The sequence below is a fragment of the Mustela nigripes genome, chromosome 15 (assembly GCF_022355385.1).
Source record: "Mustela nigripes isolate SB6536 chromosome 15, MUSNIG.SB6536, whole genome shotgun sequence".
In the NCBI taxonomy this organism is placed as follows: domain Eukaryota; kingdom Metazoa; phylum Chordata; class Mammalia; order Carnivora; family Mustelidae; genus Mustela; species Mustela nigripes.
Window position 1 is genome coordinate 28336458 of NC_081571.1, and position 26578 is coordinate 28363035.

Sequence of the window (26578 nt, forward strand, 5' to 3'; positions counted from 1 at the left end):
GATTCATAACTTTGAGACATCAGTAGGCTGAGATTTTGGTTTGCTCACCTAGGCCCAGCATTTGAGCCACCTCTGTGGAATAGCCTGCTAATTTAATTAACACCAGTGATGGGAGAGGCACATACAGAGGCTGGGAATTGGGCAAGCCAGACCGGAGGCACCTCAGCTTTTCCCCAAACCTAGAAAATATGGTCAACCACAGGCTACTTTCTTATCTTTGTCCCAGCCCATATGCAACTTTGGCTCTGTCTGCCTTCCGCTTCTGACAGGAGGCTGATAAGTTAATGGTCTGCTATACATGATCAAATGTTGACCAACCACCATAAAGCCTCAGCCTGTAGGCGAGCAGGGCAACATGAAAGCACCCTGGTTTTCTTCGACAGTGAGCTGGATTTCTCCTCTGTCCAAAGGGATCCAGAAAAGAAACTCCAGTGAGGACTTACCTATGAGTCAGTCATGGTCATTAGCTTCACAGACTTGGGACAGAATGCTCCAATTTACAAAATCAAAAGGCAGCTGGCAACATCATTGCTTTGGAAGACTCTCTAAATACAGAATTGTCCACCTCTATAACATGCTAGATCCTACCCCGCCTTCCTGAAACTGCCATCCTTCATAGGGAAGCAACCGTTCCTGCCAGGCCTTTCCTGCAACTCAGAAAGCCTGTTACACTATTAAATCATGGAGGTGTTTTTATGTTCTATACCCATCTCCACATTTGGTAAAAGGGTAGTTTTATGGTCTGAAAAGATTTCTTGGCATGCTGTTATTGAAAAACAAACAAACCAACCTTGAGTGAATTGGGGAGTGTGGAGTCTGAGGATAATGGAAATATTCTTTAAAACAAATCTTGCCAGCCACTCTACTGTTCCCACTGTTCGCGTTTTTCTAGTAGCATGTTGAAATCTCACATGGCGCCTTTGGGAGTCAGGAAAGGGCTTCACTGGTAAGCTAATTCCCCTTTTCTGGGTCTTTCATTCTGTTCTTTCTGTAGCATCATAGCACCTCCTATCAGGCAGTGTTTAGGACCATGCTCAAAGAAATGGCGGCTCGCAAAGAACAGGAAGAGGATATTGATGTCCCGCTGACTGGACTTCTGGAGAGTGAAACCAGAAGGAAACTGGGAATTCTGTAAGTGACAGGAGGGATCAAGCTATGGGTCAGTGGGTTCAGGCAGGCTGGCAGTAGCAGTAGGAAACGTCTAAATTGGGCCAGCATAGAGAAAAGAGCAGGGTCAGGCGGGTTCCCTGAGTCAAAGAGCAGGCCCAAGAGCAAGGGCAAGTTCAGGGGGTGGGGGAACAGAATGATCTGGCTGCCAAAAGCCAAGAACAAGGAAATTTATAAGTGTGGAAGGGTCGAAATAGTATCAAAGGCTGGCAGTGACAGGGGATGGAAATCCAGGGTAAGAAAAGTCTTAGAGGGACCATGAGTTTATACAGAAGTCTAGGGAGCAAGGCTCAGAGACCTGGCCTTGTAAAAGAGGGGACAATGGGGGATCAAGGCATCTGCATCATAGGTTAGGCAATACTCTTCCATGCCCCCTGGAGTGGGAAAAGCCATGAGCTGCACCAACATGGGAGTCATGGCCAGAATCTCCAACTGGAGTGAGGAAAAATAAGGTTACTCCACACTTCCTGGCACCAAGTCTTCCTAGTTTTCATGGTCCCAGGTCACAAAATGCTCCCAAACTCTGTTTGTACTTCCAGTCTGTGATGCGTGATAAGCCTGAATTTTCAATTATTCAACTATCAGAAACCTTAGCAAGCAAGAAGAATGTTCAGGCCTCCTGTACATCTATTGCAGACTCTGGCAATGGTACCAAGGAACAGGCTGTAGGGACACAGGGTGCCCCACATAACCTCCTTGAGGAGTTGAAGCTTTCACAGAAACCAAGACTTCTGCTTTGGGTTCAGTAGACCCCTGGAGCCAGAGACCCCTGAGGCTTCTCTAGGAAGCAAAACACAAGGACCATCCAAGCTTTCAGATCCTTACAGAGCTACAAAAACAAATGCAAAGTAACCTCCATGTAGGTTATCTTGCCTCCTATGTGACAATTCCCCAACCTGTTCCATCCATTGAAGTCCATAACCAAGGTTCATTCTAATCTTACTGCACTCAACACGTATTTCCTGAGCACCTAGTACATGCTGATCTACTGGGTGCTGATCGATAGAGCAGTGTGTATCTCAGAGTCTCTGCTGTTGAGGAGCTAGCTGGCAAGAATTCCACCAGCTTGGAAAGGTGGGCGAGGAGCCAAAGGAGCAACATCTCCCGGAGGGCCTTGGGTGCCTCTGGCTGGGTCCCCTCACTGGACTTTACTCTTGCATATGTTTGGCAACCTGCTCTCAGCCTGTACGTCAGGCTTCACCCCAACCCCAGTTCAGTCCTTATTCTTTCACAGAGGATGGCAGGCTAGGTAACTGCTTTAATTCCACTCAAAGTGCTCATAGATAAAACAAAAAACATTTGATACAAATGGGCCATGAAGAGTTCGTTCTCAAGTTCCACCATTGCTTCCAAAGTACAAACAGGAAACCTGCTCCCTGCCAGGGAAAACAGCTCAGCCCTTCCCAGCAAAAGGCATTTGCTTCCTGGAGTTACTTGAGGTTAAATTATTCCTCTCCCCTTGATGAATCCAAACTGAGAACTTGAAATCTGTCCTGTCAAAAGCCGCCTTCTTTCTCAGATCCAGTTAAGCCTGGGAAGCTCACTCCTTCCAACACATTCCCTTTCAAAGGAGCTGTGATCTGAGAACCAGGAAGCATCCTGGAGACTACCCTTATTTAGAAGTAAAATAGCCCCAGCCATTGCAGTCCCAAGATGACTTGCTTTGTATATGGATAAGAGAATGGGGTAAGGGCTTGATCACTCTGAAGAGCTGTACCTCAGTGTGGCTTTCATGTCATTTTGAATAAGATTATTGGAAATGTTTCCACTCCATGCAAAGGGGTCTTGAGTGACTCTGCAGGGCTGTTCCTCCCAGCTATTTGCAAATGCAACTTTCTCTGGGATATGCACAAGCCATTGAAAGGTCAGACCTACATGAGCTTAACTCATAGAGCCAGCCTTGCATTTGGACTTCCCAGCCCTGTCGCAGCTCCTGAAGACCCTTGTTAAATTCATTTTGAATGGTTCGGGGGTCAGCTCAGAGTCCAGGATCAAGCACTGAGTCTATACAATGTGCTGTCCCTTTATTCCTGAGTCCTGACTGGAAGAAACAGTCTGAAAGCAGAGCCATGGGCCCGATTTTTCAACGATGAGAAACACCCAGGAGGCTCTAGCATTGTCTACAACGCATAGCATGACATGTACAACACATGAGTTTAGTCCCAGCTTTTTTTTTAAGATTTTATTTATTCATTTGACAGACAGAGATCCCAAGTAGGCAGAGAGGCAGGCAGAGAGAGAAGAAGGGAAGCAGGCTTCCTGCTGAGCAGAGAGCCTGATAGTCTCAGCTTTTAAATGTAATTCGCATTCCTTTTAGGTTGAAGAAAAATTTTGAAAAATACAGAACAACGATCCTCTGGATTATGAAGAAACGTGAAAGTAAGGACCGCTCTCCCATTTTCCATCCTGTGATCAGCTCTGCTGTGGGAATCTGGCTGCCTCTCACCTTCTGCCATGTATCCTAAAGGAGGCAGAAATGTTCCTCGCCTAGCTTGAGCACCTACTGGGTTTGCAAGGTCCTAGCTGCCAGGGATAAAACATCAAGCAAGATGGACACAGTCTGGGGCTAGCTTATCCTTTTTGGGGTGGGTTGGGGGGATATGGATGAGGATAGATAAGAAATCAGGGGCATTCACATATGCAAGGGTTAAGTACTAGAGTGGGAAGAAGAGCTTATGCAGCCCCATAGGAAAGAATTTAACCTAGATTTGTGGGGCTACCTAGATCAGATACTGAATGCATCTAGGTCCAGCTGTTAAGATTTGCATCATGGAGGTTGTCAATGTCTTTAAGTCTCATTGTGGAAACTTGGGCCAAGAGCCTAAGCTGTGAGCCTACTTCATTCAGAAACTCAAAGCCACCACTTATCTTTCAGATGACTAGGTACAACTAATGTAGAAATGGCAAGAATACCCATGGCAGACATAGCTAACCAGTCCTAACCAGTTTCTCACTGGGCCTCAGATTCCTTCCCAAGACCGTGTTCCCGTCCCCCAACACTGATTTATGCCAATGACCTCACTCTTCGGGAGTAACTGCTGTGGACTAGGTTCTCTCACATATTCCATATGATTCGAATAATCTTCCTAACCACGTGAAGCAGGATAAAGCAGCTAAGGCTCAGGGAGGCGAGGAGGAGACTTAACCTGAGATCATCCAGCCATTGTGAGGGCACAAGCCACATTCTGCCCAAGACCTCTCAGGCCAAACCTGGGGCTCATCCCCTTGGCATATTCAACAAAAGGCCAGTGTGTCTGGAGAAGAAAACGTGAGGGCCTTCTAAGCCTAGCTCTCGTGTCCTCACTGGGGTTAGGAGGCAAGGAGAAGAATGGCTACCTTCAATTTCCATAGTAAGAAGCCCCTGCCTTTCACCAAGACACACACAGCGGGGTGCCCCCAAAACAAGGAGGGGGGTTCAGATGCTCAGCTGCCAAAACACAACAAAAATCTCTTTCTCTTCCAATGCTATACTTGTCTACTGCTCATAGTTCTGTTCCCTCTGGGCTATAGACAACTGTGTCTTTCATCCCTTGGCACCTTCAAGCAAAGCACACAGTAGGCACTCAATAAGTGTTTTGTTTGATAGTGTAGGCATGCATGATTTTGTTTATCTGTTCCTGTGGGAAATTAAGGCCTACCAGGATACTCCACTGTCACATGGCCAGGGTAGGACTTCCAACTAGCAAATGAGATTTGATACGCCAGACTCCCATAGTGCCTCACCACCGCTCCTCGCCACTCCCTGCTCCTCTGGACAGCTGAAGCCTAGAAGGTTTGAGCTTTTTAAACAAACAAAAAGAGCAACATTTCAAATAGATAAAGGTAACCTCTTTGCGCTCTTGTTGTAACCAGTCCCAAAGAAACCTCCCAGCCTCTTTGAGATATAAACTCACTTACTTCCAGTAGGCAGACCCTCCCTATTGTAGGCACACAGCCCCAAGTCTCTGCACACACCGATTTCTGAGCCCAGGCTGGGTGCATGGGTGTGGGACCTGTGATCAGTCCCTTGGGGCCCCATACTTAGAGAGGCCCTGTGCTTGGTTTAATGTCCGCTGCTGTCATTGTCTTGAAATTCTTAATAATTTTAGAACAAAGACTCCTGCATTTTCATTTTGCATGGGGCCTCTTAAATTACGTAGCCTTTCCTGTTCAGAACCATCTCGTCTAGGAAAAGAGGTGGGAGAGTACTACACAGCCTAAATCATGAACGGTCAAAATTCAAAGCTCCTGCGTGAAGACCACAGATCTATGGACACTCCCCAGGCGGCTGGCGCCCAGCAGGCAATATTCACAGTAACTCCATAGGTCTCTATAGAAAGCATCATCCTATTTTAAGGAAACTGAGGCTCGGAAGGGTGGTCTAAAGCCTCGCCCTCATCATGGCAGAGCTGGAGTACAGCTCAGACCAGAATGTCCATGATTTTAGCATTCTGACAGGGAAACAAAATGAACATATAAATGTCTTCTTTTACCTTCACCTTTTTCTGAAATGCTATTAATTTCTAATGGACACTCAGGAACCACAGCTGGGCTCACGTCGCTTTTCCCCTCTGACAAATCATTATCATTTGTAAGCAGATACTAGAGCAGGAAGGTGCTCCTCACAGGGAGACTGAGACCTGCTTCCAAACTTCCTATACAGGTCTCCAAATGACCCTGCCCTGCCACCCCTGTTTCTGCCTCCCTGAGCTCTACTTGGTAGGTGCTTTAGTTCCTCAGACATGCCACGGTTCTAGATTCTCCTCCCATCCCCCAGCCACCCCTCCCCATTCTCACTGACTCTACCTCAAGAACCTTCATCTCTCCTGGGAAGGAGCTCTCCCTAGTCTCCCTGATTCCCTTCTCCTCCTCTCTCAGTCCTTCCTTTGCACTGTTTTCTGAATAATCTTTTTAAAACTCCTCATTGGCCCTCCATTGGCTCCAGGAAAATGCCCACCTTCCTCATATGGCTTAGAAAGCCCTCAGTTCTGGGATGGGCCAGACATCCCCTGCCACAGGGCCTTTGTACTTGCTGTTCCTCTGTCTAGAGCACTCTTGGCTCCAATATCCCCATGGCTTGCTCCCTCACTTTATTCAGGTCTCTCTTAACTGTCACCTTATCAGAAATAGTTTCCATGGCTACCCTTTATAAGCCAGTGTGCATACACCTACACGCGTGCACACACACACACACACACACACACACACACACACACACATTTTCCACCCTTCTCACCCGGCCTGACTTTTCTTCAAAGCGCTCCCAGCCATTTGGCATGTTAAGCTGTATCTGCTCACTTGTTTAGCATCAACCTCCTCTACTAGAATGGAAAGCAGGGACTACAGCAATCCCCAATACTGAGGAGAGTTCTGGGCCCCAGATACACAGATCTTTACTAAATGAGTGATCAAGGGAACGCCCTGCCTGACTCCCTGGAGTCACCAGTCACCTCTAACTGTCCCACTGTGGTCTTCCACGGCACCATACTTATACTGTAAATTCCCCTTACCTGTCAGAAGCTTACTTCCCTGGCTGTCTCCTCAGCCTCCAGGCCTCCTTGGGTCCCCTCCTGGGAGCTCTCCTGGCCCCTGGGGGACACCTTGGCAGGGCTCCGGGTGAAATTAGAAACTGGAGGCCCAGGAGAGACTCAAGAAAGCCCTCTCCAGACTGGTCGGTGGCCATCTCAATAAGCAAGAGAACTTACTTCTGAGGCTCATCTTGGGCAGCCGAGAGACAAGTAGATGTCCACACCTGCCCGCCAGGATCTTGCAAGTTGACCTAGAGGCCTGCACTGGGTTCAGTCCCAGGTCTCAATTCCATGCAGCTCTCAAGGCCTTGAAAAGCCTTGAAAATGGCTCTGGCTGTGGGAAGGGCTGGCGGGCAGAAGGTACATTCCAAGGATAGGGAGCAGGTGAGGAGTTTCTAATTGCCTGGCTCTACGTCAGAGGTCAACCAGTGATCCCATGCTCCCATTGACCTCCTCCAACAGTGCTGACCCCAGTGGTAGGACAAGGAAGCTCTCTTAACTGACACATACTCCCCACTCCCGCTGGTCCAGTTAGCTGCCAAGGGAACCGGGCCGCAGCCCCTCAGTTCTGGCTGTTTGTCTGATGCCTGTGGAGTCACTGGGAGCAGGGTTGTTCCTCAGCAGCCCTCCTCATTTAGTTCCAAAATTCAATGGTTATCAAAATGGACAGAAATGATGATAAAAGGAAACTTTATGCTGTGAAAAAAAAGCTGAATGCTTTAAAAAAAAACTCAATAGGAAAATAGCTTTTTTAAAAACCTGCTTTAAATTAGATGTGGACAAAACATACATTAAAGATTGAGAAAAAGGGACGCCTGGGTGGCTCACTGGGTTTAAGCCTCTGCCTTCGGTTCAGGTCATGATCTCAGGGTTCCAGGATCAAGCCCCACATCGGGCTCTCTGCTCAGCAGCAAGCCTGCTTCCCCCCTTTCTCTCTGCCTACTTGTGATCCCTCTCTGTCAAAATAAGTAGATAAAGTCTTTTTTAAAAAAAGTTCAGAAATTTCTAAGCATGAAGATTTAACAAAAAAAAAAAAGATTGAGGAATAGCTAAAACTTTTTAAAGACCATGATTCTGCACTCAGACTATTTAGAATCTACCAAAAATGAAAATTATAGATAATAAATTATGAACATGCTTTGAGCAAAAATGACCACAGAGCCTGTCATCAGATCCACCCACAAAGGAAAGACCTTGCCCTCGTTTCAAAATGGCATGCTAATACACATTTAGGTTTTAAGGTAAAATAGCATGTTTAGAGTATGTTTCCTTTTTTTTTTTTAATGATGCCCCACTTTTGCCTATTTTTTAAATGAACAGTTTAGCAGCCAGTCCAGTTAGTGGCATGGGGTTGGCATATCACCCCCAGCATCCCCAAGTCTGGCCTGGTTGGTCTTTAGCACGGTGTCTGGCAGCTAGCCCTGGGTTGGCACACGGTAGGTCTGGATAAATATATGTTGAATGCATGAATGCAGAAAATAAGAAAGCTGGAAATTCAATGCCTACATTTCTCTCCAAAGGTTTACTCTTTCTACTTACCGGGCAGCCTTCGTTACTTGGTGGATAGGGTCAATATCTCAAACCCTCGCCCTCCCTTTGGTGTCCTGAGAAAGATTGGGCTAAACTTTCTTTCTCTTCTCTCTCAGACTTACTCAACCCCAAAACTGCTGCAGAAGGCCCAGATATTTCTACTTTCACATTTCAATTATGGAATCAGCCACCAGAAGTCCAGGAGTCTGTGACAGAAGTAAAAAAACCCCGTCGTGTTTTTCATCCTAAGAAGAAATTAGAAATAGATACAGAATGGGTACAGAGCAAGACTGAGGTAGGTAGGGCAGTGCCTTGGGGTTTTCACTTTGTGTGGGGTTTTTGCTCAGATGAGATATACACACACACCATCAGGGAGCCATCAGAACTAACATGCAATGTGAAATCAAACAAGAAAACTGTGCTCCACATAGAGAGGCACACTTGAGTGTGTGGGTTATGGGCAGATTAACTGGGACTTTCGCTTGGGTTCATTGAGACTCCTCTACCTGCAAGGCCTGACTTAGGCAATTGGATGGGATTGGGAGGAGAGTAAGGGAAATATATATTACAATACATAAATTCCATCCCGTAATAAATTAAAAATCTCTATCAAAAATCAATCACATAGGGCACCTGGGTGGCTCAGTGGGTTAAAGCCTCTGTCTTCAGCTCAGGTCATGATCTCAGGGTCCTGGGATTGAGCCCCACATCGGGCTTTCTGCTCAGTAGGGAGCCTGCTTCCCTTCCTCTCTCTCTGCCTGCCTCTCTGCCTGATTATGATCTCTGTCTGTCAAATAAATAAATAAAATATTTTTTTAAATCAATCACATAGTAAATGGGTAAATAAACTGGTACATCCAATAGAATATTATCCAGTGCTAAAAGGAAATGAGCTATCAAGCCATAGAAAGACATGGAGGAGTCTTAACTTCATATCACTAAGTCAAGGAGGCTAAACTGAAAAGTCTACATATTATAGTGTTCCTACTATAAGAGTCACTATATGACTATTATAGAGTCACTACTATAGAGTCACTATAGTAGTGACTACAGAGTCACTACTATATGACTACTATAGAGTCACTCCAACTATAAGACAAAACTACAGAAACAATGTAAAGGAGGAATGCATAGGTTGAGCATGGAGAATTTTTAGGGCAATAAAAATAGTCTGTATGATACAGTAATGGTGGACATATGCCATGATACATTTTCCAAACCCATAAGATATGTAACACCAAAAGGGGACCTTAATGTAACCTATGGACTCTGGGCGATAATGACGTGTCAGTGTAGGCTCCTTGAGTGTGATGGACACTGTGGTGCAGGGTGTAAAATGTGGGAAAGGCTGTGCATGGGTATAGGGACAAAGGATGTATGGAAATCTCTGTAGTGTCTGCTCAATTTTGCTGCCATCTACTCTAAAAAATAAAGCCTATTAAAGAAAACACATGGTACATTTAAAAAATGTTTATTATAGGGACGCCTGGGTGGCTCAGTTGGTTGGGCAGCTGCCTTCGGCTCAGGTCATGATCCCAGCGTCCTGGGATCGAGGACGCTTGCTCCGCAGGGAGCCTGCTTCTCCCTCTGCCTCTGCCTGCCGTTCTGTCTGCCTGTGCTTACTCTCTCACCCTCTCTCTCTGATAAATAAATAAAATCTTTAAAAAAAATGTTTATTATAGTATTTGGATACTATCCAAAAGTAAACACCTCTCAAAGGAGAGTCATTCAGAGTGAGTGAACAACCAGGTCTGAAGCTCAAAAAAGAGTCACTAAAGTGGGAATGAGGAAGGTGTGATGGGCTCTATGCCTTCTGAACACATCAAGTAAGAACTGACTATGCCCCAGGGCCTCATCTAGGGGCTAGAGATACCAGGGCCAACAAAAAAATCCCCCGTGCCCATGGAATTTTTGTTCCAGGTGAGGAGACAGCCAATGTGTAACAAACTGTTGAGTGGCCAGCAGCCACCCAGGAGGCAGGGAGAACTCGGGGCCAGACAGACATCTCTCACAACACAGGGCCCGGCCCCAGAGGCAGAGTTTCCACTCTAGCAGAAATGAAGGATGGGCCAGAGATGTAGTCCCTCCTCTCTTAGGTAGGTAAGACTAGGTAAGACTAGGTAGCTCCTAGTCTCAGACTCTGTCCCCACACAAATGGTGATGAGGCATCGGCTTTTAGAGAAGCCACTTATACATTACATAATTCCCAGTGAGAGAAAATGCGACAAGTCCACCTCCAGGTCAGAGATTTTGCTTTGCCCGTGGGGTCCTCCTCGCAGGAAAACATCATTCCATGACAATTGAATTTGACAGGCAGACAGCATCTTGACGAAGTCAGGCTTTCAGGGGGTGCGTGAAAATAAGACCTAAAATACAAATATTCTCTCCTGAGCAACAGCTAGAAGCTCCTTCCGGGCCATCAGGAACAAACCAACCCTGGGTGTCTTTACAAGGCACTTTTTTAGGTTAAAACAGAAAAGGGCAGTGATGTGTAGCCTGAATGTGGGAAGTAGCTGGGAGCTGAATGGTTGGAGGCAGCGCATTCCACGGACGAGTCTGTAGGCAAGGGGCAGGTCACGGGCCTCTGGCTCTCCCCTCACCGGACAGCTTTGTGTATGTCATCTGCCCTCATCTTCAGGGGAGCCAATGATCATGTCTACCTAGTAGGGTCCTTGCACTGTGGAAGAAAGTGGTCGGCACAGTGCTGGGTGTAGGGATGGAGTCAGTTTGCAGACCTTTGTCACCTCAAGTGGTTCTCACCCGGATGCCCGGATTATGGTATTCCAAGGCCTGCCCTAAGCTCTTCAGAGAGCTGCAGCTTTGTCTTTGATCATCTCAGATCTGGGCATTCTGCTGTAAGCTTTCTTGAACAAAGCGGCTTCAACAGTTAAAAATACTAGCTGGAGAACCACTGACCCATTTAGAGCCATGTGGGACACTAGATGACCCCAAAAGCTTTCCTACTGCAAACATCTGGGAAATGTAGATGACACATAAAAAGTGTCAGTGTCAGAAATACAGAGCAGAGTGTGTAAGAAAGCAAGAGGCAGAGTCAACACCAGGAGGGAGAAATGGAGACACCGGAGGAGTGAGCGTGTGAGCAGGGGGTGGTGAGGCGGGGCGGTGAGCTGGGAGTGGAGGGCGAGAGGCGGGAGAACAGCTCATCTGAATAAGCCAGGGGCTTGGGTGTTCGTGCCCACATGGAAACACAAGACAAGGACATGTGTCCTTCACAAGGAAATAGCCGCATGTGACACACCTCCAATAACTGAGGACACCCTGGGCCACAAAACAAGCCTCAGCAAACGCTCAACAGCTGATATCACATAGACTGTGTCCTCTTACCCCAGTGGGGTGTTTTGTTTTGTTTTGTTTTTTAAAGATTTCACTTTTTTGACAGACGCAGCAAGAGAGGGAACACAAGCAGGAGGAATGAGAGAGGGAGAAGCAGGCCTCCCACTGAGTGGGGAGCCCGATGCGGGACTCGATCCCAGGACTCAGGGATTATGACCTGAGCCAAAGGCAGATGCCTAGTGACTGAGCCACCCAGGCACCCAGCCCAGTGAGTTTTAATTGGTCATAATAACATCACCCAAATGCACACCATGCATTTGCAAATTTAAAAACTCACTTGCAAATAAATTATGTGTCAAAGAAGAGATCGCCCTGGAAATTCAGAAATATTTAGAATGGAATGAATCGTAAACTTTTCTATTTGCGTGGGAAATAGCTAAAATAGTATGTTGAGAGCACTGCTATAACTTTTAATGCTGATATTAAGAAGGAGCATTGATTCGAATTTCCCTGATGGCTAATGATGTTGAACATTTTTTTGTGTGTTTGTTAGCCATTTGTATGTCTTCTTTGGAGAAGTGTTTCTTCATATCTTCTGCCCGTTTTTTGACTTGTTTTTGGGTGCTGAGTTTGAAAAGTTCTTTATAGATCTTGGATACCAGCCCTTTATCTGTAGTGTCATTTGCAAATATCTTCTCCCAATCTGTGGGTTGTCTCTTGTTTTATTGACTGTTTCCTTTGCTGTGCAGAAGATTTTATCTTGATGAAGCCTGGTGATGGGTATTAAGGAGAGCATGTATTGCATGGAGCACTGGGTGTTCCATGAAATACGTTCTCTTGAATCGTGGAACACTACATCAAAAACTAATAATGTACTGTATGGTGACTAACATAATAAAAATATATGTTAAGAAGGATTGGGCGCCTGGGTGGCTCAGGTCATGATCTCAGGGTCCTAGGATCGAGTCCCTCATCGGGCTCTCTGCTTGGCAGAGAGCCTGCTTCCTCTTCTCTCTCTCTCTCTGCCTGCCTCTCTGCCTACTTGTGATCTCTGTCTGTCAAAGAAAAAATAAAATCTTAAAAAAAAAAAAAAGAGTAGGAAGATTGAGAAGAAAGATGAAAACAAATGAGCTCAATATTCAATTCAAGTAATTATAAAATAGAATAATATAAAAAAGTATAGAAGGTACAAGTATATAAATGATAACATTAAGACTAAAAATTGATAAAATGGGAAACAAATAGAATAAACAAACCAAAAGCAAGCTCTCTGAAAATACTAGTAAAATAGGCAAATCTTTAGGTGAGGTTTATCCAGGGAAAAAAAGGAGAGAGAGAGAGAAGATAGTCATTATAAAAAGAATGAAGACAAAGTCATAACTATGGAGACAGTAGAGGGTTTTTTTTTAAAATACCATATGACAATAGTTTTAGGACAATAAATTTCAAAATTTACCTAAATTGAACAATGTCCTAAGGGTGCCTGGGTGGCTCGGTGGTTTGAGCCTCTGCCTTCAGCTTATGTCATCATCTCATAATCTTGGGTTCGAGCCCCACATTGGGCTCTCTGCCAGGCGGGGAGCCTGCTTCCTGAACCTCTCTCTCTGACTGCCTCTCTGCCTACTTGTGATCCTCTCTCTGTATCAAATAAATAGATAAAATCTTTTTAAAAATAATAAAAATAAATAAATAAATAAAATGAACAATGTCCTAGAAAAATATAATTCACTAAAACTGAATCAAGAAGAAACTTTAAAAACCCTGAATAATGCCAGTGTTATGGGTTGAATTGCATCCCCCTAAAGAGATGTATTTAAGTCCTAAGCCCTGGTGCCTCAGAACAGAACCTTCTTTGGAAAATTAGTCTTTAAGGATGTGGTTAAGACGAGGTCATGCTGAAGCAAGGTGGGCCCCTAATCCAGCGTGATGGGTGTTCTTTCAAGAAGATGGCCATATGAAGACACAGAGGCCCAGGGAGGATGGCACATGGTGATAAAGGTAGATATTGCCGCCAGGCACATACAGGCCACAGAACAAGGATCGCAGGTCATCACTACAACCCAGGAGAGAGGCACAGAAGAAATTCTTCCTGGAGACTCCAGAAAGAGCTAACCCTGCGGATTCCTTCATTTCAGACTTCTGGCCTCCACCTCTGTAAGAAAATAAATTTCTGTAGTTTTAAAGTGCATCCTTGGTTTATTTTGTTACAGCAGCCCTAGAAAACTAAAACAACCAATAACCAGGGCCCCTGGGTGGCTCAGTTGGTTAAGTGTCTGGACTTTGGCTCAGGTATGCTCTCGGGGTCCTGGGATCAAGTCTCGTGTCCCTGTCAACAGGGAGTCTGCTTGTCCATCTGCTCCTCTCCCCGCCTCTCCCCCCAGTTTGTGTTCTCTCCCTCTCAGATAAATGAATAAAGTCTCTTAAAGAAAAAAGAAAGAAAAACAACCAAGAACCATTAGAGAATTGAAATGATAGTAAAATCTGCACGCGCACGTACAAGCATACAAAGTGGTCCCTCTCTAGCTCCTGGTCACACAGATGAGTAAACCAAGGAGGCCCTGAGAGGCTTCCTACCCAGAATCCTCAGCAAGGTGGCAGTAGTGATGGGTGGGGTAGTGATGGTGGATTGGCAATGTGGACATTGGGAGAGTAAACCAATCCCGAGCACTCTAGTGACAACACCAGACTTTGAATTGGGGACAATCAGCCCCTGTGCACTTTCTATAATAAGCTCATCTCTTCTTCCCAGGTGCCTCACCATGACGTAAAATTAACCCTCTACCCCAGTGAGACGGTCTTCCAAATCCTCTTTCCTGATGGATCAGGCCAGATACAGTATCCACCAAAGCCCAGGGCCACTCACATTGACACACATGGCGCCTGAGAAGTGTGTGGGTCAGGGATGGGGCGTGATCTTCCTGAGGCCCATGTCCTCCACAGGGCTCTGCCTTTCCCAGGGGACCACAAGGGGCTGCATGTGCCTTAACTGTCTTGCAGCTATCCATCAGGAAAGCTGGCTCTGCTCATCCTCAGTACAAAACAGAGGGAGTTAACATTCATCATTCTGGAAGACAGTGAAGAAAGGTGTGTCCAGGCCCTTATCAACAACTCTGGGCATGCTACCTTCTATGATGAAAACAGAGAAATCTGGTAAGTTTGGGTTGGGAGTCCCAAACACACCTCTCCACAGAGAGGCAGTGTGGTTAAGAGTTGATTCCCAGTCCACACAGCCATCCTCCTTCAATGGGTTAGGTCTCGGTCTCTCTCTCTTGCGCTCTCTCCCTCATTTGCTTGTGAATTTGTTTCTCCGACCCACACATGTTGCAAACAGGGAGATGGGTATCATGGTGGCAGCAAGGCAGGTCCCTGACCTGCGGGAAGACACTCTGTCCTTGTCCCCATAGCTTCCCCAAGGGTAAAATAGCAATCAGAGACTCACGGTGACTACTTCTCTTGGTTCCATGTCCTCTACACCTCCTGAGAGTCAAGCCCGGTAAGAATTATCTTAGAAGGACCCAGGGCCCCTCTGTCCCAGGTGCCTCAGAGAGGAGGGTGTGGTGAGGGCTTTGGAGACACATGTATCATGCCCAAAAAACAAACTTCTAAGTATTTCATGATCACTCGAACTTAGTTCTTAAGTTCCCATTTCTGGCCATGGTGGGAAACTTCATCTTACCAAATCAAACTTCAGAATCTTTCTCCATCTTTTTGGGGGTAAGTACTCCATTTTTTGGTTTTTGTTTTTTTTCAGGATTTCCCTCTTCCCTTCCCCACTAAGTGGTCATGGAGTAGGAAAGGCCTACCATCTTATATCAACTTTCTACTTCCTTTCTTCTTGGTAGTCAAAACCAGACTTTGGCTTTTAATCCCCCCAAAATATTTTTACTCCACCAGTCCTGGTTTTTAAGACTATTTTCTTCCTTCTTTCCTTCCTTCCTTCCTTCCTTCCTTCCTTCCTTTCTCTCTCTCTCTCTTTCTTTCCTTCCTTCCTTTCTTTCTTTCTTTCAGATTTATTTTTTTGAGAGCGGCAGGAAGGGCTGGGCAAGACAGAGGAAAAGAGAGTCTTAAGCTGTAGGGCTTGATCCCACAACCCTGAAATCATGACCTGAGCTGGATCCAAGGATCAGACACTTAACTAGCTGTGCCACCCAGGCACCCCTTAAGAACAGTTTCTTAAATATTCTTTGAGTTTTTAAATTTTGTGTGTTTTTTGCTTTTTCCTTTAATTTTTCTTTTTTTTTCTTTGAGTTTTTAAAATGCTATTTCCTAATTGACAACTTTGTTCTCAGAGGTACCTGCCCTGCCCTAAGGGCCTTTTGTATAGAAACTGATGTCTGAAAGGTGCAAGAAGTACCAGGTGGCCAGTGGGCGAGAAACCCAGACAATTATTTCAAATAGTATCTGGCTACATTCTGTAGGGCCTCTTCTCCATAATGACACTTCCTTTTAGGGCCAGAAGAGACCTTAGGGAAATCTAGGAACTACTTTTATTTTCTTGACAAAGAAACTTAGAGAATATAAGTGACTTACCCAAAGTAATACATAAAATTATGGGCAAAGGGGGCTCCTGAGTGGCTCAGTCAGTTAATCATCTTGGGCTCAGGTCATGATCCCAGGATCCTGGGATCAAGTCCTGCACTGAGCTCCCTGCTCAGTGGGGAGTCTGCCCTCCCCCTACTTGTGCTCTCTCTCAAATAAATAAGTAAATAAATAAATCTTTTTAAAAAGTGTTGCCTGATCCCTCCTTGGTCTAGGGTGAGCCTGAGCCAAAACCTGGGCTACTACTTCCCCAAAGGCAAATACCAGAAGGCCTGGAACTGGTGGGACCTCAGCCTCCACGTCCATGCACCCCCTTTCCAGTCCATCTCCTTGAAAATCAACGAGTACATCAAGGTACAAATAAGGAGCCAGGATAAGATCATCTTCTGCTTCAGCCACCAAAAGAAGCAAATCTGCTTAAACCTGGGCACCAAGTACAAGGTAAGGTCTCAACTCCCTCCACCAGGCAGGTGCCCACTGGGCCATGCCACGGGCCTCTCTCTGGGACATGTTCTACATCACTGTGACCCAGAGAGCAACCTGGCCAACTTTGTTAACATGATGCTTGACAGAGGTGTTCATTTACCTTCCGAGTCCCTCAGGACTCCCAGCACCTAGAGATTCCCAGCTGAGGAACCAGACAGCCCCAAAGAGCCCAGATGCAAGCCAGACAATAAAGCGAAGATGTCAACATACATCTTCTCACCTGACACTCACATCAGCCCTGTCAGTTGGCAGGAACAGAAACCATGGGTAAATCTGTGTTCCCACGCCTGCCCTTGGTGTCCTCTTCTCCCCCAAATCACTCAAGGAGCACCTAGAGGTTCAGGGGGCTCAGCCTGGGCTGAGCAAGAAAGTAGCAAAGGTGTGTTCATGTCCTACGGTTGCCATGACAAATGACCACAAATTGGTTGGCGTAAAACAGAAACTTCAGCTCTCACAGCTCTGGAGGCTGTAAGCTTGAACTCCAGGTGTCAGCAGGGCCACACTCCCTCCAAAGAGCTTGGGGGAGAATCCTTCCTTGCCTCTTCCAGCTTCTGGGGGCCCTGGGTGCCCCCTGGCTTGGGGGGACATCCCTCCAACCTTCTACCTTCACGCAGCCGGCTTCTCTGTATCCAATATCCCTCTCCCTTCTCTTGTAAGGACACCAGACAGCAGATTCAGGGCCCACCCTAAGTCCAGGCTGGCCTCATCCTGAGATCATTCGCTTAATTATATTGGCTAAAACCCTCTCTCCAAATATAGTGACCGTCACAAGTCCTAGGGACTGGGAGTCAGACATATCTTTTGGAGGTCACAGTTCAACCCCCTACAAATGGGGAGTCTGCACCCTGGAGTTCTGACTGTGAGTGGGAAAGAAGGTGGGCTCCTGAGACCCCTCTCTCTCCAGAGTTCAAGACAGGAATAGGGTGTCCTTGGCCCCCCTCTGAGACCCAGACAAGACCCTGCTCGTGCTCTGGCTCCCCTTTCCCGTTCATGGAAGGCTCTGTTTACAGACCCACCAGAGAAGTATTCAAGATCTCTGCAAGTAGGACGGCCTGTCTGGGAGACAGACAGACAGACCTGTTTCCTGGGAGGTGAGCAGATGGAGAAGTAGGTGGATGGAGGGAAGAACCAAACAGCAGACTCTGCCAAAATTAAGCCATATGAAATTCTGGGAAGGAAAGCAGAGAACGTGGAAGGTTTAGCCTGCCCAGGACTGAGGTATTTTCCTGGACATATGACTCTGAGTGCTCAAACTGGGAAAGTTCCAAACAGATCTGGACAGCTAGCCCAGCAAGGCCTGCCATTTTATATCCTAAGTAACCACGTCCAACCTCCTTACCTACCCCGGGTCCCCCGGAGCAGCCAACCCAGTAGAGAGGAGGAATGTAGGTACACAGCACCATCCCCAGTGATCCACTAGCCTCCCCCTGCACAGCGGTGATGAGCTAAGGGAGCAGCTGGGGTGGAGAGGGTATGAGGGCCTGGGCCCCTGGACTTTGGATGACAGTGGGGTCCCAGTGATGGAGGAGGGCCAGGAAAGGGAGCCAGTGCCCAGGAAGGGCAGGTGAAGGGCTGGTGCAGGCAGAAAACCCAGGAGGCCTGGCAGCCCCAGTAGCTGGGCCAGTGCAGGGGCAGGGGGTCAGGGGCAAATGAAGCCAATAGCACACATGCGACTAGTCAGCAGGTCCACCAAGGCCAGTAGCCAGGGCACCCTAGGAAGAACATACTAGCCCCTCCTCTTGCCATGAGACACCAGGCAGGCCTCATGAACTTTCCGTGTCCGTTACTGCCTGCAAAAGGGACACCACATTATTGTAAGGATTAAATAAGGTACTAGTGTGAGAACATTTCATAAGCTGGATACGTCACAGAAACAGAACACACTGCTATGCCCCTTTATTGTTTCCCCCTCCAGGAGACTCTTTGCTCAGGCTCTGTAGCTCAGGCTCTTTGCTCAGGCTCTGTAGTTTCCCGCCTGCAGTAGAGCTTGTCTCCCCCACCCCACTTCCACGGTGGGAATCCATGGGGAGGAGCCGGACAGTCCCAGGAAGACAGCCTTGGCCAGGCAGGCTGCACAAGGGCCCCAGAGCTGGTAACCCATTGGTTTAGGGTCAGGCTTGAGTGTAGTCTCAGCCTTCATCCCTGTGGCTGTGTGGTCACAGGCCTGGGCCAAAAAAGGGACGTGTTGCCAGTGACAAGGCTGGGAGCACAAATTCGCCCTGGAGCGAGTCTCCAGAGAAAACTCAGTCCTGGTCCACGGGGCCTAATCCTGGGGTGGAAAGCATGGTGTCTGGGCAGCATTCATCCTCACGGAGCTCTCTGTGGATTCCCACAGTTCGTAACCCCAGAGGCGCTGAGTGAAATGAAGCAGAAGGCCATCCTGGAGGTAGAAATTGTTTCAACAGCTCGGAAGATGCAGGTCCTCCTGGGGAAAATGAATAGGATCCTGAATTTCTTGACCATCCCTGACTTGGAAAACTTCATCAATAATGCCAGGATCTTGCCAATCGACAACGTGGAACCGAAGGAGAACTCTCACCTCCCAAAGTAGGGTGGTCACCACGTCGTGCTGGGGCCTTTTCCTGCCACCGAGGACTGTCTCAGGAAAGTTACCAGGAGTGCTGAGGAAAACCCCAGAGCCCTGTGGATGTCCCTTGAGAGTTGATTTGTCATTTGGGACTTACCACAGCTCCTTGGTTTGAAAAAAGAATCTGTAGCTGGGCACAGAAAAACCCTCACCCGACAGCATGAGGAGCAAGTTGTTTCAGTAGGCAATACCCGTCAACCCCTGTCCCATGCGCCCTCACTGGTCACCTTTTTTGGTCACAAAATGCAGGCCTTTTGCAGCCTTCCTCTGTACATGGGTTGACTCAGTATGGAGACAGTCTCAAAGCATACCTCTGCCCGTCATTGGCTGTGTGACCTGGGGCAAGTCACTTTATGCCTCAGTTTCCTTGCCAGCAAAGTGGGTCTAGATACCCGGGAAGTTCTCACTAACCCTAACATCATCACAAACACCCATCTCTCACGTCTGCCAAGACACAGGGAGACCCAGACAGTGACCCAACGCCAGACTGCTGCAGGTCCCCTAACCCAGGAGCCCATCGGGAGCCCGAAAGCACACACACTCAAACCCCCTCCACTAGCTGGGACACTTCTGGTAACAGCCACTAATTCAAGGAGGTAAAGCAAAAAGGGACATGAGTCATATGGACAGAAGGTGCAGTGGGTCTCAGAAAAGGATCAGAGCATGGGAAGTCCCCAGAAGCTAGATGACTTCCATTCCCATCTCTGTGACATTCTTCAGGACATGTTGTCTATGCCCCTCACTTCATGTGGTTTTGCCTCCCCATGTCTCAAAAGACACCAGAGGTGTCTGATTGGCCTGGCTTAATCGGGAAGCCATTCTTGGTGCAGCCCCATGTGGTAAGGAGGGTGGAGCTATGTCTTGACACCTATGCACTGGGAGGGGCAGGAGTTTCTAGAAAAGGAGGACTCAGGAGCTGGGCAGCCCCCTCCAGTGTGCCTTTTATAGACCCCAGGGCATGGCAACTTCCCAGGATGACCTCCACTGCAGCCTAAACTGAGATGAGATAGGAAAACCCTTCCAGCCAGCCAGCCCAGCCTGGCAGCTGGCCATTCCCTGCTGTGACAATGACACCAGAGTCCCACCTTCATGGCCCTGCCCCCTTGCTGATCTCACACTGCCTGCGACCAACCCTCACTGGAAGTCACCATGACCCCGAACCATGACAACCCAGCAGCTGGGGGAGCCCTGGAGGTGAAGGCAGGGAGTGGGGTTGGGGGGTGGGGCGTCCACAGTCACCCCCACTATTTGCCACACCTTGCTGTCCTCAGCTAGAACAACAGTCACTATGGGGCAAGGACATGAGCCATAAATGACAGATGACCACCGCAGCAGCCCACACTCACAAGCCCACAGCAGAGCTTCAGTGTGCCCTGTGGGCTCCACACTCATGTTGCGCGCACAGAAGCCCTTTTCCTCACCCACCACGAGAGGCAGAAGCTTCTGAGTGGGTTTCAGCAACAAGAAAGTCTCCCCCCCGCCCCCGAGCAAGGAGCCCCTGTTTCCTCACCTGGAATAGCAGGGCAGTCCTGGAGCTCACCTCACAGAGCCACATGCCAGGGGTCAGAGGCAGTGGCATGGAGAAGACATTGTGCTCCCTGCTTCCCGAGTGGGTTCCCACCATCATCAGCCAGCTCCCCTCCATCCCTGATCATCCTCTTCCCACCAACCTGCAATCATCCTGCTACTCACATAGAGCTTGTGAACAGGCCGCCTCACCGGGGTGTTTTGCCCAGTCAGTCCTGTCCCATTGGCCAATCCTTCAAAAGACCAGAAATCTCACATAGCAGCACGGGGTTCCTGGTCCTCTGGGAACCATGGCTCAGTGCCACGGTCACCAGAGAGTGGACTCCGGGACTGTCCTCATGAAGGAAGGCGAATCACCTCACAGAGTGGTAAGGAAGTAAAGTCCCCAGCCAGATAGATGGCCAGGAACTGCAGAGATCAAGGACTCCTCCCCCCGACACCGGCACTGGGTGCCATCCACCACAGAAACTTACTGTTCACACTTCTAGAGCCTGGAAGGCCGAGATCAAGGGCTTCCCTCCAAAGGCCCGAAGGGAGTGTGTGTTCCAGCCCCGATTGACTTCTGGGTCCTGGGCTTGAGACAACACACTCCAGGCCTCACCTGGCCTTCTCTGTGGGTGTGCATCTCTGAGTCACAGTCCCCGTTTTTATATGGACACCAATCACATTGGATGGGAGCTGATCTATGCCGGTATGGCCTCATCTGGACTAACTGCATCTCCAACAGCCTATTTCCAAACCAGGTCACATTTCTAGGCACTGGGGGTTAGGACTCCAACACAGGAATGTGGGGCGGAGACAGGGGCACCTAATTCAACCTGTAACACTCTCTGCCTCACACCCTGGGCCCTTGCCAGGCCCTCACCTACCTGAGGGGACAAATCCTGCCTGACCTCCATTCTCTCTTCAGTGACATGGCTTCTCCTGGAAACGAAAATGAACAAAAAGCTGGGCTGTTTATGAATACCAACCTCTTCAGTTACACACAAGGGTCCTCTGAAGAGTAACAATCAGTGACTGCCCCAAGGCACACGGGGCTTCCTGCAGTGCCCACAAAATTACTAACAAATTCAGTAACTAATTAGGCCATGCAACAAATACACACTGAGCTTCCACCATGTGCTCAAGGTCGGAAGAGAAAGGAACAGGTTGCCCGCCCCCCCGCCCCCAGCGTTGAGTGGGGGGTGGTTTACAGACTTGGGGATCAGTGAAGCAAGCAACAGCAAAACAATGCAACTGTGGCTTTGGGGAGGAGCCCAGCACAGCAAGGACCCTGTGTGAGAGGGAAGGGGTAGTGGAATGAAGCGTGGGGGTGAAGGCGCATGATGGGCGTGCTTGGAAGGGAAAGAAGAACCTCGAAGAGCCCCCACCAGCACCAAAGCTAGGGATGGAAGCCCGCTGGCTTTGGGAGGGTGTGGGGGTACTTCACTGGAGTGCTGGGGAGCTGCCAGCTTTCACTCGGATCAAAACTCACTATAGAGCAAGAACCCCCCAGAACCCCCCGCGCTGCCACAGCGACCGCGTAGAAGGAAAAACTGACAGGCCAGCAACAGGAGGCCCCTTCTCCTGCGCCTTACAGTGTACCTCCAGCACCCCACAAAGCCTAACCTTGCACCCGCTGGGCGAGGAGGAATATTCTCAGGGCCCAGCTCCAGAGTATCCAATGAGGGCCCAAAAAGGTGGATTTGGAGCCGAGAGGCCATAAATCAGTACCTGGAACAGAGACGGTCTTCCGAGTCTGCCCGCGATGAACGTGTTGTGGGGACACTCAGTCCAGGACCACAGCAGCGGAGTCCACACCCACTCCTTCCGTGTTGAAGGAATAGCTACATCAGTGGGACTTTCTGCCTGTATCCCTCTGCTCCTGGAGCCTCTGGTATGTCCCCGGCCAGCGCCCCATTTCCTTCCGACAAAGCCCTTTCCGGCCCACGTGAGACAGTGACGTCATCTGGCACATGCGCTCACGGACCCAGACCAGCCTGGAGCATGAGCAGGGAGGAGCCGAGGAGACCCACCTGCCCTCAGAAAAGGTGAACAAGTGGAGAGACGAGCCACCACCAGGAGAAAAAGTGCTCCCGAGAGGAAACAATGAAGTTCCTCCTCTCCTTTCTGAGAAGCACCATTCTCTCACCAACACACCACGGTTTCCAGTACAAATGGCCCCTTTTTAAAAAATGAAGGTTGACTATTCTTTCTTGTAATAAATTGCAGAAGAGAATTTAAAGATATGGGATTGTTAAACCAGGGGGAAAATACAAACTCATTTTTATTTCTACTTACGTAACATTAAATTTCAACACGACTATGCGCTGAAGATGCACAGGAAATTGGCAGTTTTTGCAAACAAAGAAAAAAATTATCTTTCAACTAATGAAGCATTAAGAGGCTTCAAAAAATGCCTTCCCACAATAATTATCTTACCAAAAAAAAAAAAAAAATCCACACAGTACAGGTAAAACTGGGGAAATGTGAACAGACTGGTGGGGTGTACTTTTGTCCATCTTCTGCTTGTGATAACCTGTTCTACTTTCGCAAGATGTTACCACTAGGAGAAATCCAGGGAAAGGTACACAGAGTCTCCCTGTATTACATCTTGGACAACTACATGTGAATCACAAGCTAGCTCAATAAAAATTTCAATTAAAACATTATTTTTAGGGGTGCCTGGGTGGCTCAGTGGATTAAGCAGCTGCCTTCGGCTCAGGTCATGATCTCAGGGTCCTGAGATCGAGTCCCGCATCGGGCTCTCTGCTCAGCGGGGAGCCTGCTTCCCTCTCTCTCTCTCTGCCTGCCTCTCCGTCTGCTTGTGATTTCTCTCTGTCAAATAAATAAATAAAATCTTTTAAAAAAAATTATTTTTAGGGGTGCCTAGGTGGCTCAGTTGTTAGGCATCTGCCTTCGGCTCAGGACATGATCCCAGGGTCCTGAGATCAAGCCCCACATCAGGCTCCCTGCTCTATGGGAAGCCTGCTTCTCCCTCTCCCACTCTCTCTGCTTGTGCTCTCTGTCAAACTGATAAAATTGTAAAAAAAAAAATTTTTTTTAATTATTTTTAAAAAGAATCCATACAACAGACATGTGAAGACAAAGTAGGAAGCAAAAATCTTTATTTTTTAAAAAATTCACATTTATTAAAAACTGCAATTTCTAGCCAAATAATATAAAGCATTTTAAATAATTTGAAAGTATGTACACGTTTTGTATAAGTAAACACCTGAAACTGTACAGATTTAAACAAATATTCATTTAGCCAACAAGTTGGATCACTATTACCTACTCAGCACTTTCTACGATGTTTGAGTGTTTCAGAAAGAAAAGATTCAAAACACAAGAATGAGTGCCATCAAATATTTTTATCCTTAAGAATGTAGCCTGCTCTGTACATCAAATTAAATCAGTCACAGTACTGTACAATAATCATGCCCTCATTTCTTTGGAAAGGCTATTTAAAAAATCAAATGTACATACAATACAGAAAACAGGATATTTTACAGTTTATTTCATTAAACATGTATTTAAAATAGTTAAGTGGAAGTAAATACAATCTTCCTGATTCATTCATTTCATGTCAAAGAATGAATATGGACCCTCTTTCCCTTCTATCTTCCCAAAATAGACTATTAAGCTCTCTCAAGCCACATTCATCACCAATTTAAATGGAGTTGAAAAACAAATGACCTGTTTAAAATGACAGACATCAGGATATGTAACCTAACTACACACTACAAGAGTCGCTGCAACAGGACAAGTCCTGTAGAAGGAGGTCTGCTGGCTACATTCCAGAACCTTCTCCAGTGTTCCCTCTCTGGATAGTGTTTGAATAACTGAAAATTCCTTCTGAACCAAAAAAGCAGCTTATGTGAGGTGAAACCCATCCGCTCAGAAAATAGGTGTTTGTAGGAAAACTCATAGATGTGCATAATTTATCTGATGATCCCTGAATAATACAGTAGATTTTAAGGGGTGGGCCACCTTCATCCTCCTCACCTTTGTTGGTAAAATGTATCCTGCTGTGACAGGGCTGCACCTCCATGACACTGGTACATAGCACAGCCAATGAACAAACACATGGGACATGAAAGTGTTCACTGTTGAAAGAACTATTCATACCAAAGCAGTGTACAGAAAGCTGGTAACCCTCGCCTTTATACGTGAGATACATGATTCAGCAGGCTGCCTCCTCTCCCTTACGTGCCAGATTTAAAACAACCTAATTGGTGCTTCCCACTCACAAACACGAACTATTGTACCATGAAGATGATCATTAAACATACCGCACGTATCTATTATGAGGAGGCTCCAGGCCCTGCATTTAAACATTCTGCACCTAAGCAATTCAGGGAGTACAGAGGCTGGAACCTTACACGGGATCCTTGCATCTTCAAACTACCTCACATCATCAAACACATAGAAAGAGAACACCCCATATTCCCAGGAAAGCAGAATGTGTTCTCAGATGCACCCAATCTACTCCAAACGAAACTTCAAAGTGCTAGGAGAAACATTACATTAAATAGAGTGTAGGAGTAAGATTTCTAGAAGTAAAAAATAGCCCCCGTGGAATCTCTGTGGCTCAAAGTATTGCAGTGTTTTGCACTTTAACAAACCGTACTTGTAGAAGCTTTCTAATTAACAGCGCTTCTGTGTAAAGCTCTTCTTTGCACTACTCTTGTAACCTAGTTTCATTGCACATCTTTGCTAAGAACCATCTCCCTGTATGCCCACCATAGCTACCTCTAAAAAACTCACATTTCTCGTGACCTTTTCAAGAAGGCAGTTCTCACACTCCTAGATTAATCTTTGGCATTTTGATGTTTTTAAAAGAGAAACACCAATCTTCCAAACACTTTGCTTGTATTTCATGCTGCAGTCAGCACCGAGCAGCACGCCGGGGTGGCGCTTGAGGACACTCCCACATACGGTTCCTCGGCGTCCTACAGGCTGCCGGACCTCCCAGCCCACTCCGACCGCACAGACGCTGACGTGCACAGCCCGGCCAGCCTGGTTATTTAGCAACGGACAGCAGGAGGTTTACCTGAAAAGCAAAGTGAAGGGCTATGTTAGTTCTACCGTGGAATACTAATCCTCAAACACAGAAGAAGAGAAAAAGTCTATGATTTTTTTTTTTAAGATTTTATTTATTTATTTGACAGAGAGAGAGAGCACAAACAAGGGGAGTGGGAAAGGGAAGGGAAAAGCAGGCTCCCCACAAAACAGGGTAAGCCCGATATGGGACTCGATCCCAGGACTCCAGGATCATGACCTGAGCCAAAGGCAGTGGCCCAACCAAATGAGCCATCCAGGCGTCCCAAAGTCTGAGATTTTTTAAGAAGCCAAATGAACACAGCTGAACCCGCAATGCTGGTCTGAGTCACCACACGGCCATTGGGCAGGGGGCTTTGTGGTGGTCTGGGGGAGGATGCCATACTCTATCACTGAATTGATGCCCTCAACTTATTTAGAATCCAGTGAAAATGACAGGAGGAAAAAAAAAAAACAAAAACTACACACCAACCCTGAGAAGGGATAGAAATAGATCTAAATTATCAATTTCACCTTTTTCTGTGCAGAGTGTGTTGTGGGAAGAAGTGTGTGTAAGCTGAATTCCTTGAATGACCATTTTAGATACATAAAAACAGGCGTAAAGAGTGAATTTCAGCACAAACCCGAACTCTGAGCCCTAGAGACCCCAACCACTTGTGAAGGAGGGCAGGACATGGAGCCAGCCCCCAGGAGAAGCAGAGAAACCCACCTGGGAGAGAGCAGGGGAACTGCAGTCTGCCCATGGCCAATCTGGAACCCAAGCCCTAGAAGACGTGCAGCCAAATGAACCTGGCAGGGAACCCTTTGACATAACACAAACTATTTTGGTAATCAAAATAATCGCCCCCTCATCTCTTCTATAAAACTGTATCCCCAATGAGAGGGACTCTCCATCACC

General features: G+C 47.3%; 2 protein-coding genes and 1 long non-coding RNA gene across 3 annotated transcripts in view; 1 reads left to right on the top strand and 2 right to left on the bottom strand.

The window, feature by feature from the left end:
* Nucleotides 1–355: 355 nt before the first annotated feature.
* Nucleotides 356–19074, top strand: ERICH6B (glutamate rich 6B). The gene is made up of 8 exons (XM_059377781.1): nt 356–382; nt 995–1131; nt 3485–3555; nt 8351–8499; nt 14248–14333; nt 14496–14648; nt 16253–16478; nt 18859–19074. Exons 1-8 carry the CDS (start codon nt 356–358, stop codon nt 19072–19074), a joined length of 1065 nt encoding a protein of 354 aa, XP_059233764.1.
* A 1733-nt stretch (nt 19075–20807) lies between these two features.
* Nucleotides 20808–22518, bottom strand: LOC132002582 (uncharacterized). Its single transcript, XR_009399953.1, has 3 exons — nt 22351–22518; nt 21507–21561; nt 20808–20870 (listed from the first exon to the last, which is right to left on the bottom strand). It is a non-coding gene; the product is annotated as an uncharacterized LOC132002582 (long non-coding RNA).
* A 1209-nt stretch (nt 22519–23727) lies between these two features.
* COG3 (component of oligomeric golgi complex 3) overlaps nt 23728–26578 on the bottom strand; it is a 73593-nt gene continuing 70742 nt past the window's right edge. Inside the window, exon 23 of the mRNA XM_059378214.1 lies at nt 23728–25672. Coding sequence (XP_059234197.1) covers nt 25643–25672 — 30 coding nt within the window. The 3' untranslated portion in view covers nt 23728–25642. The remainder of the gene's footprint in view (nt 25673–26578) is intronic.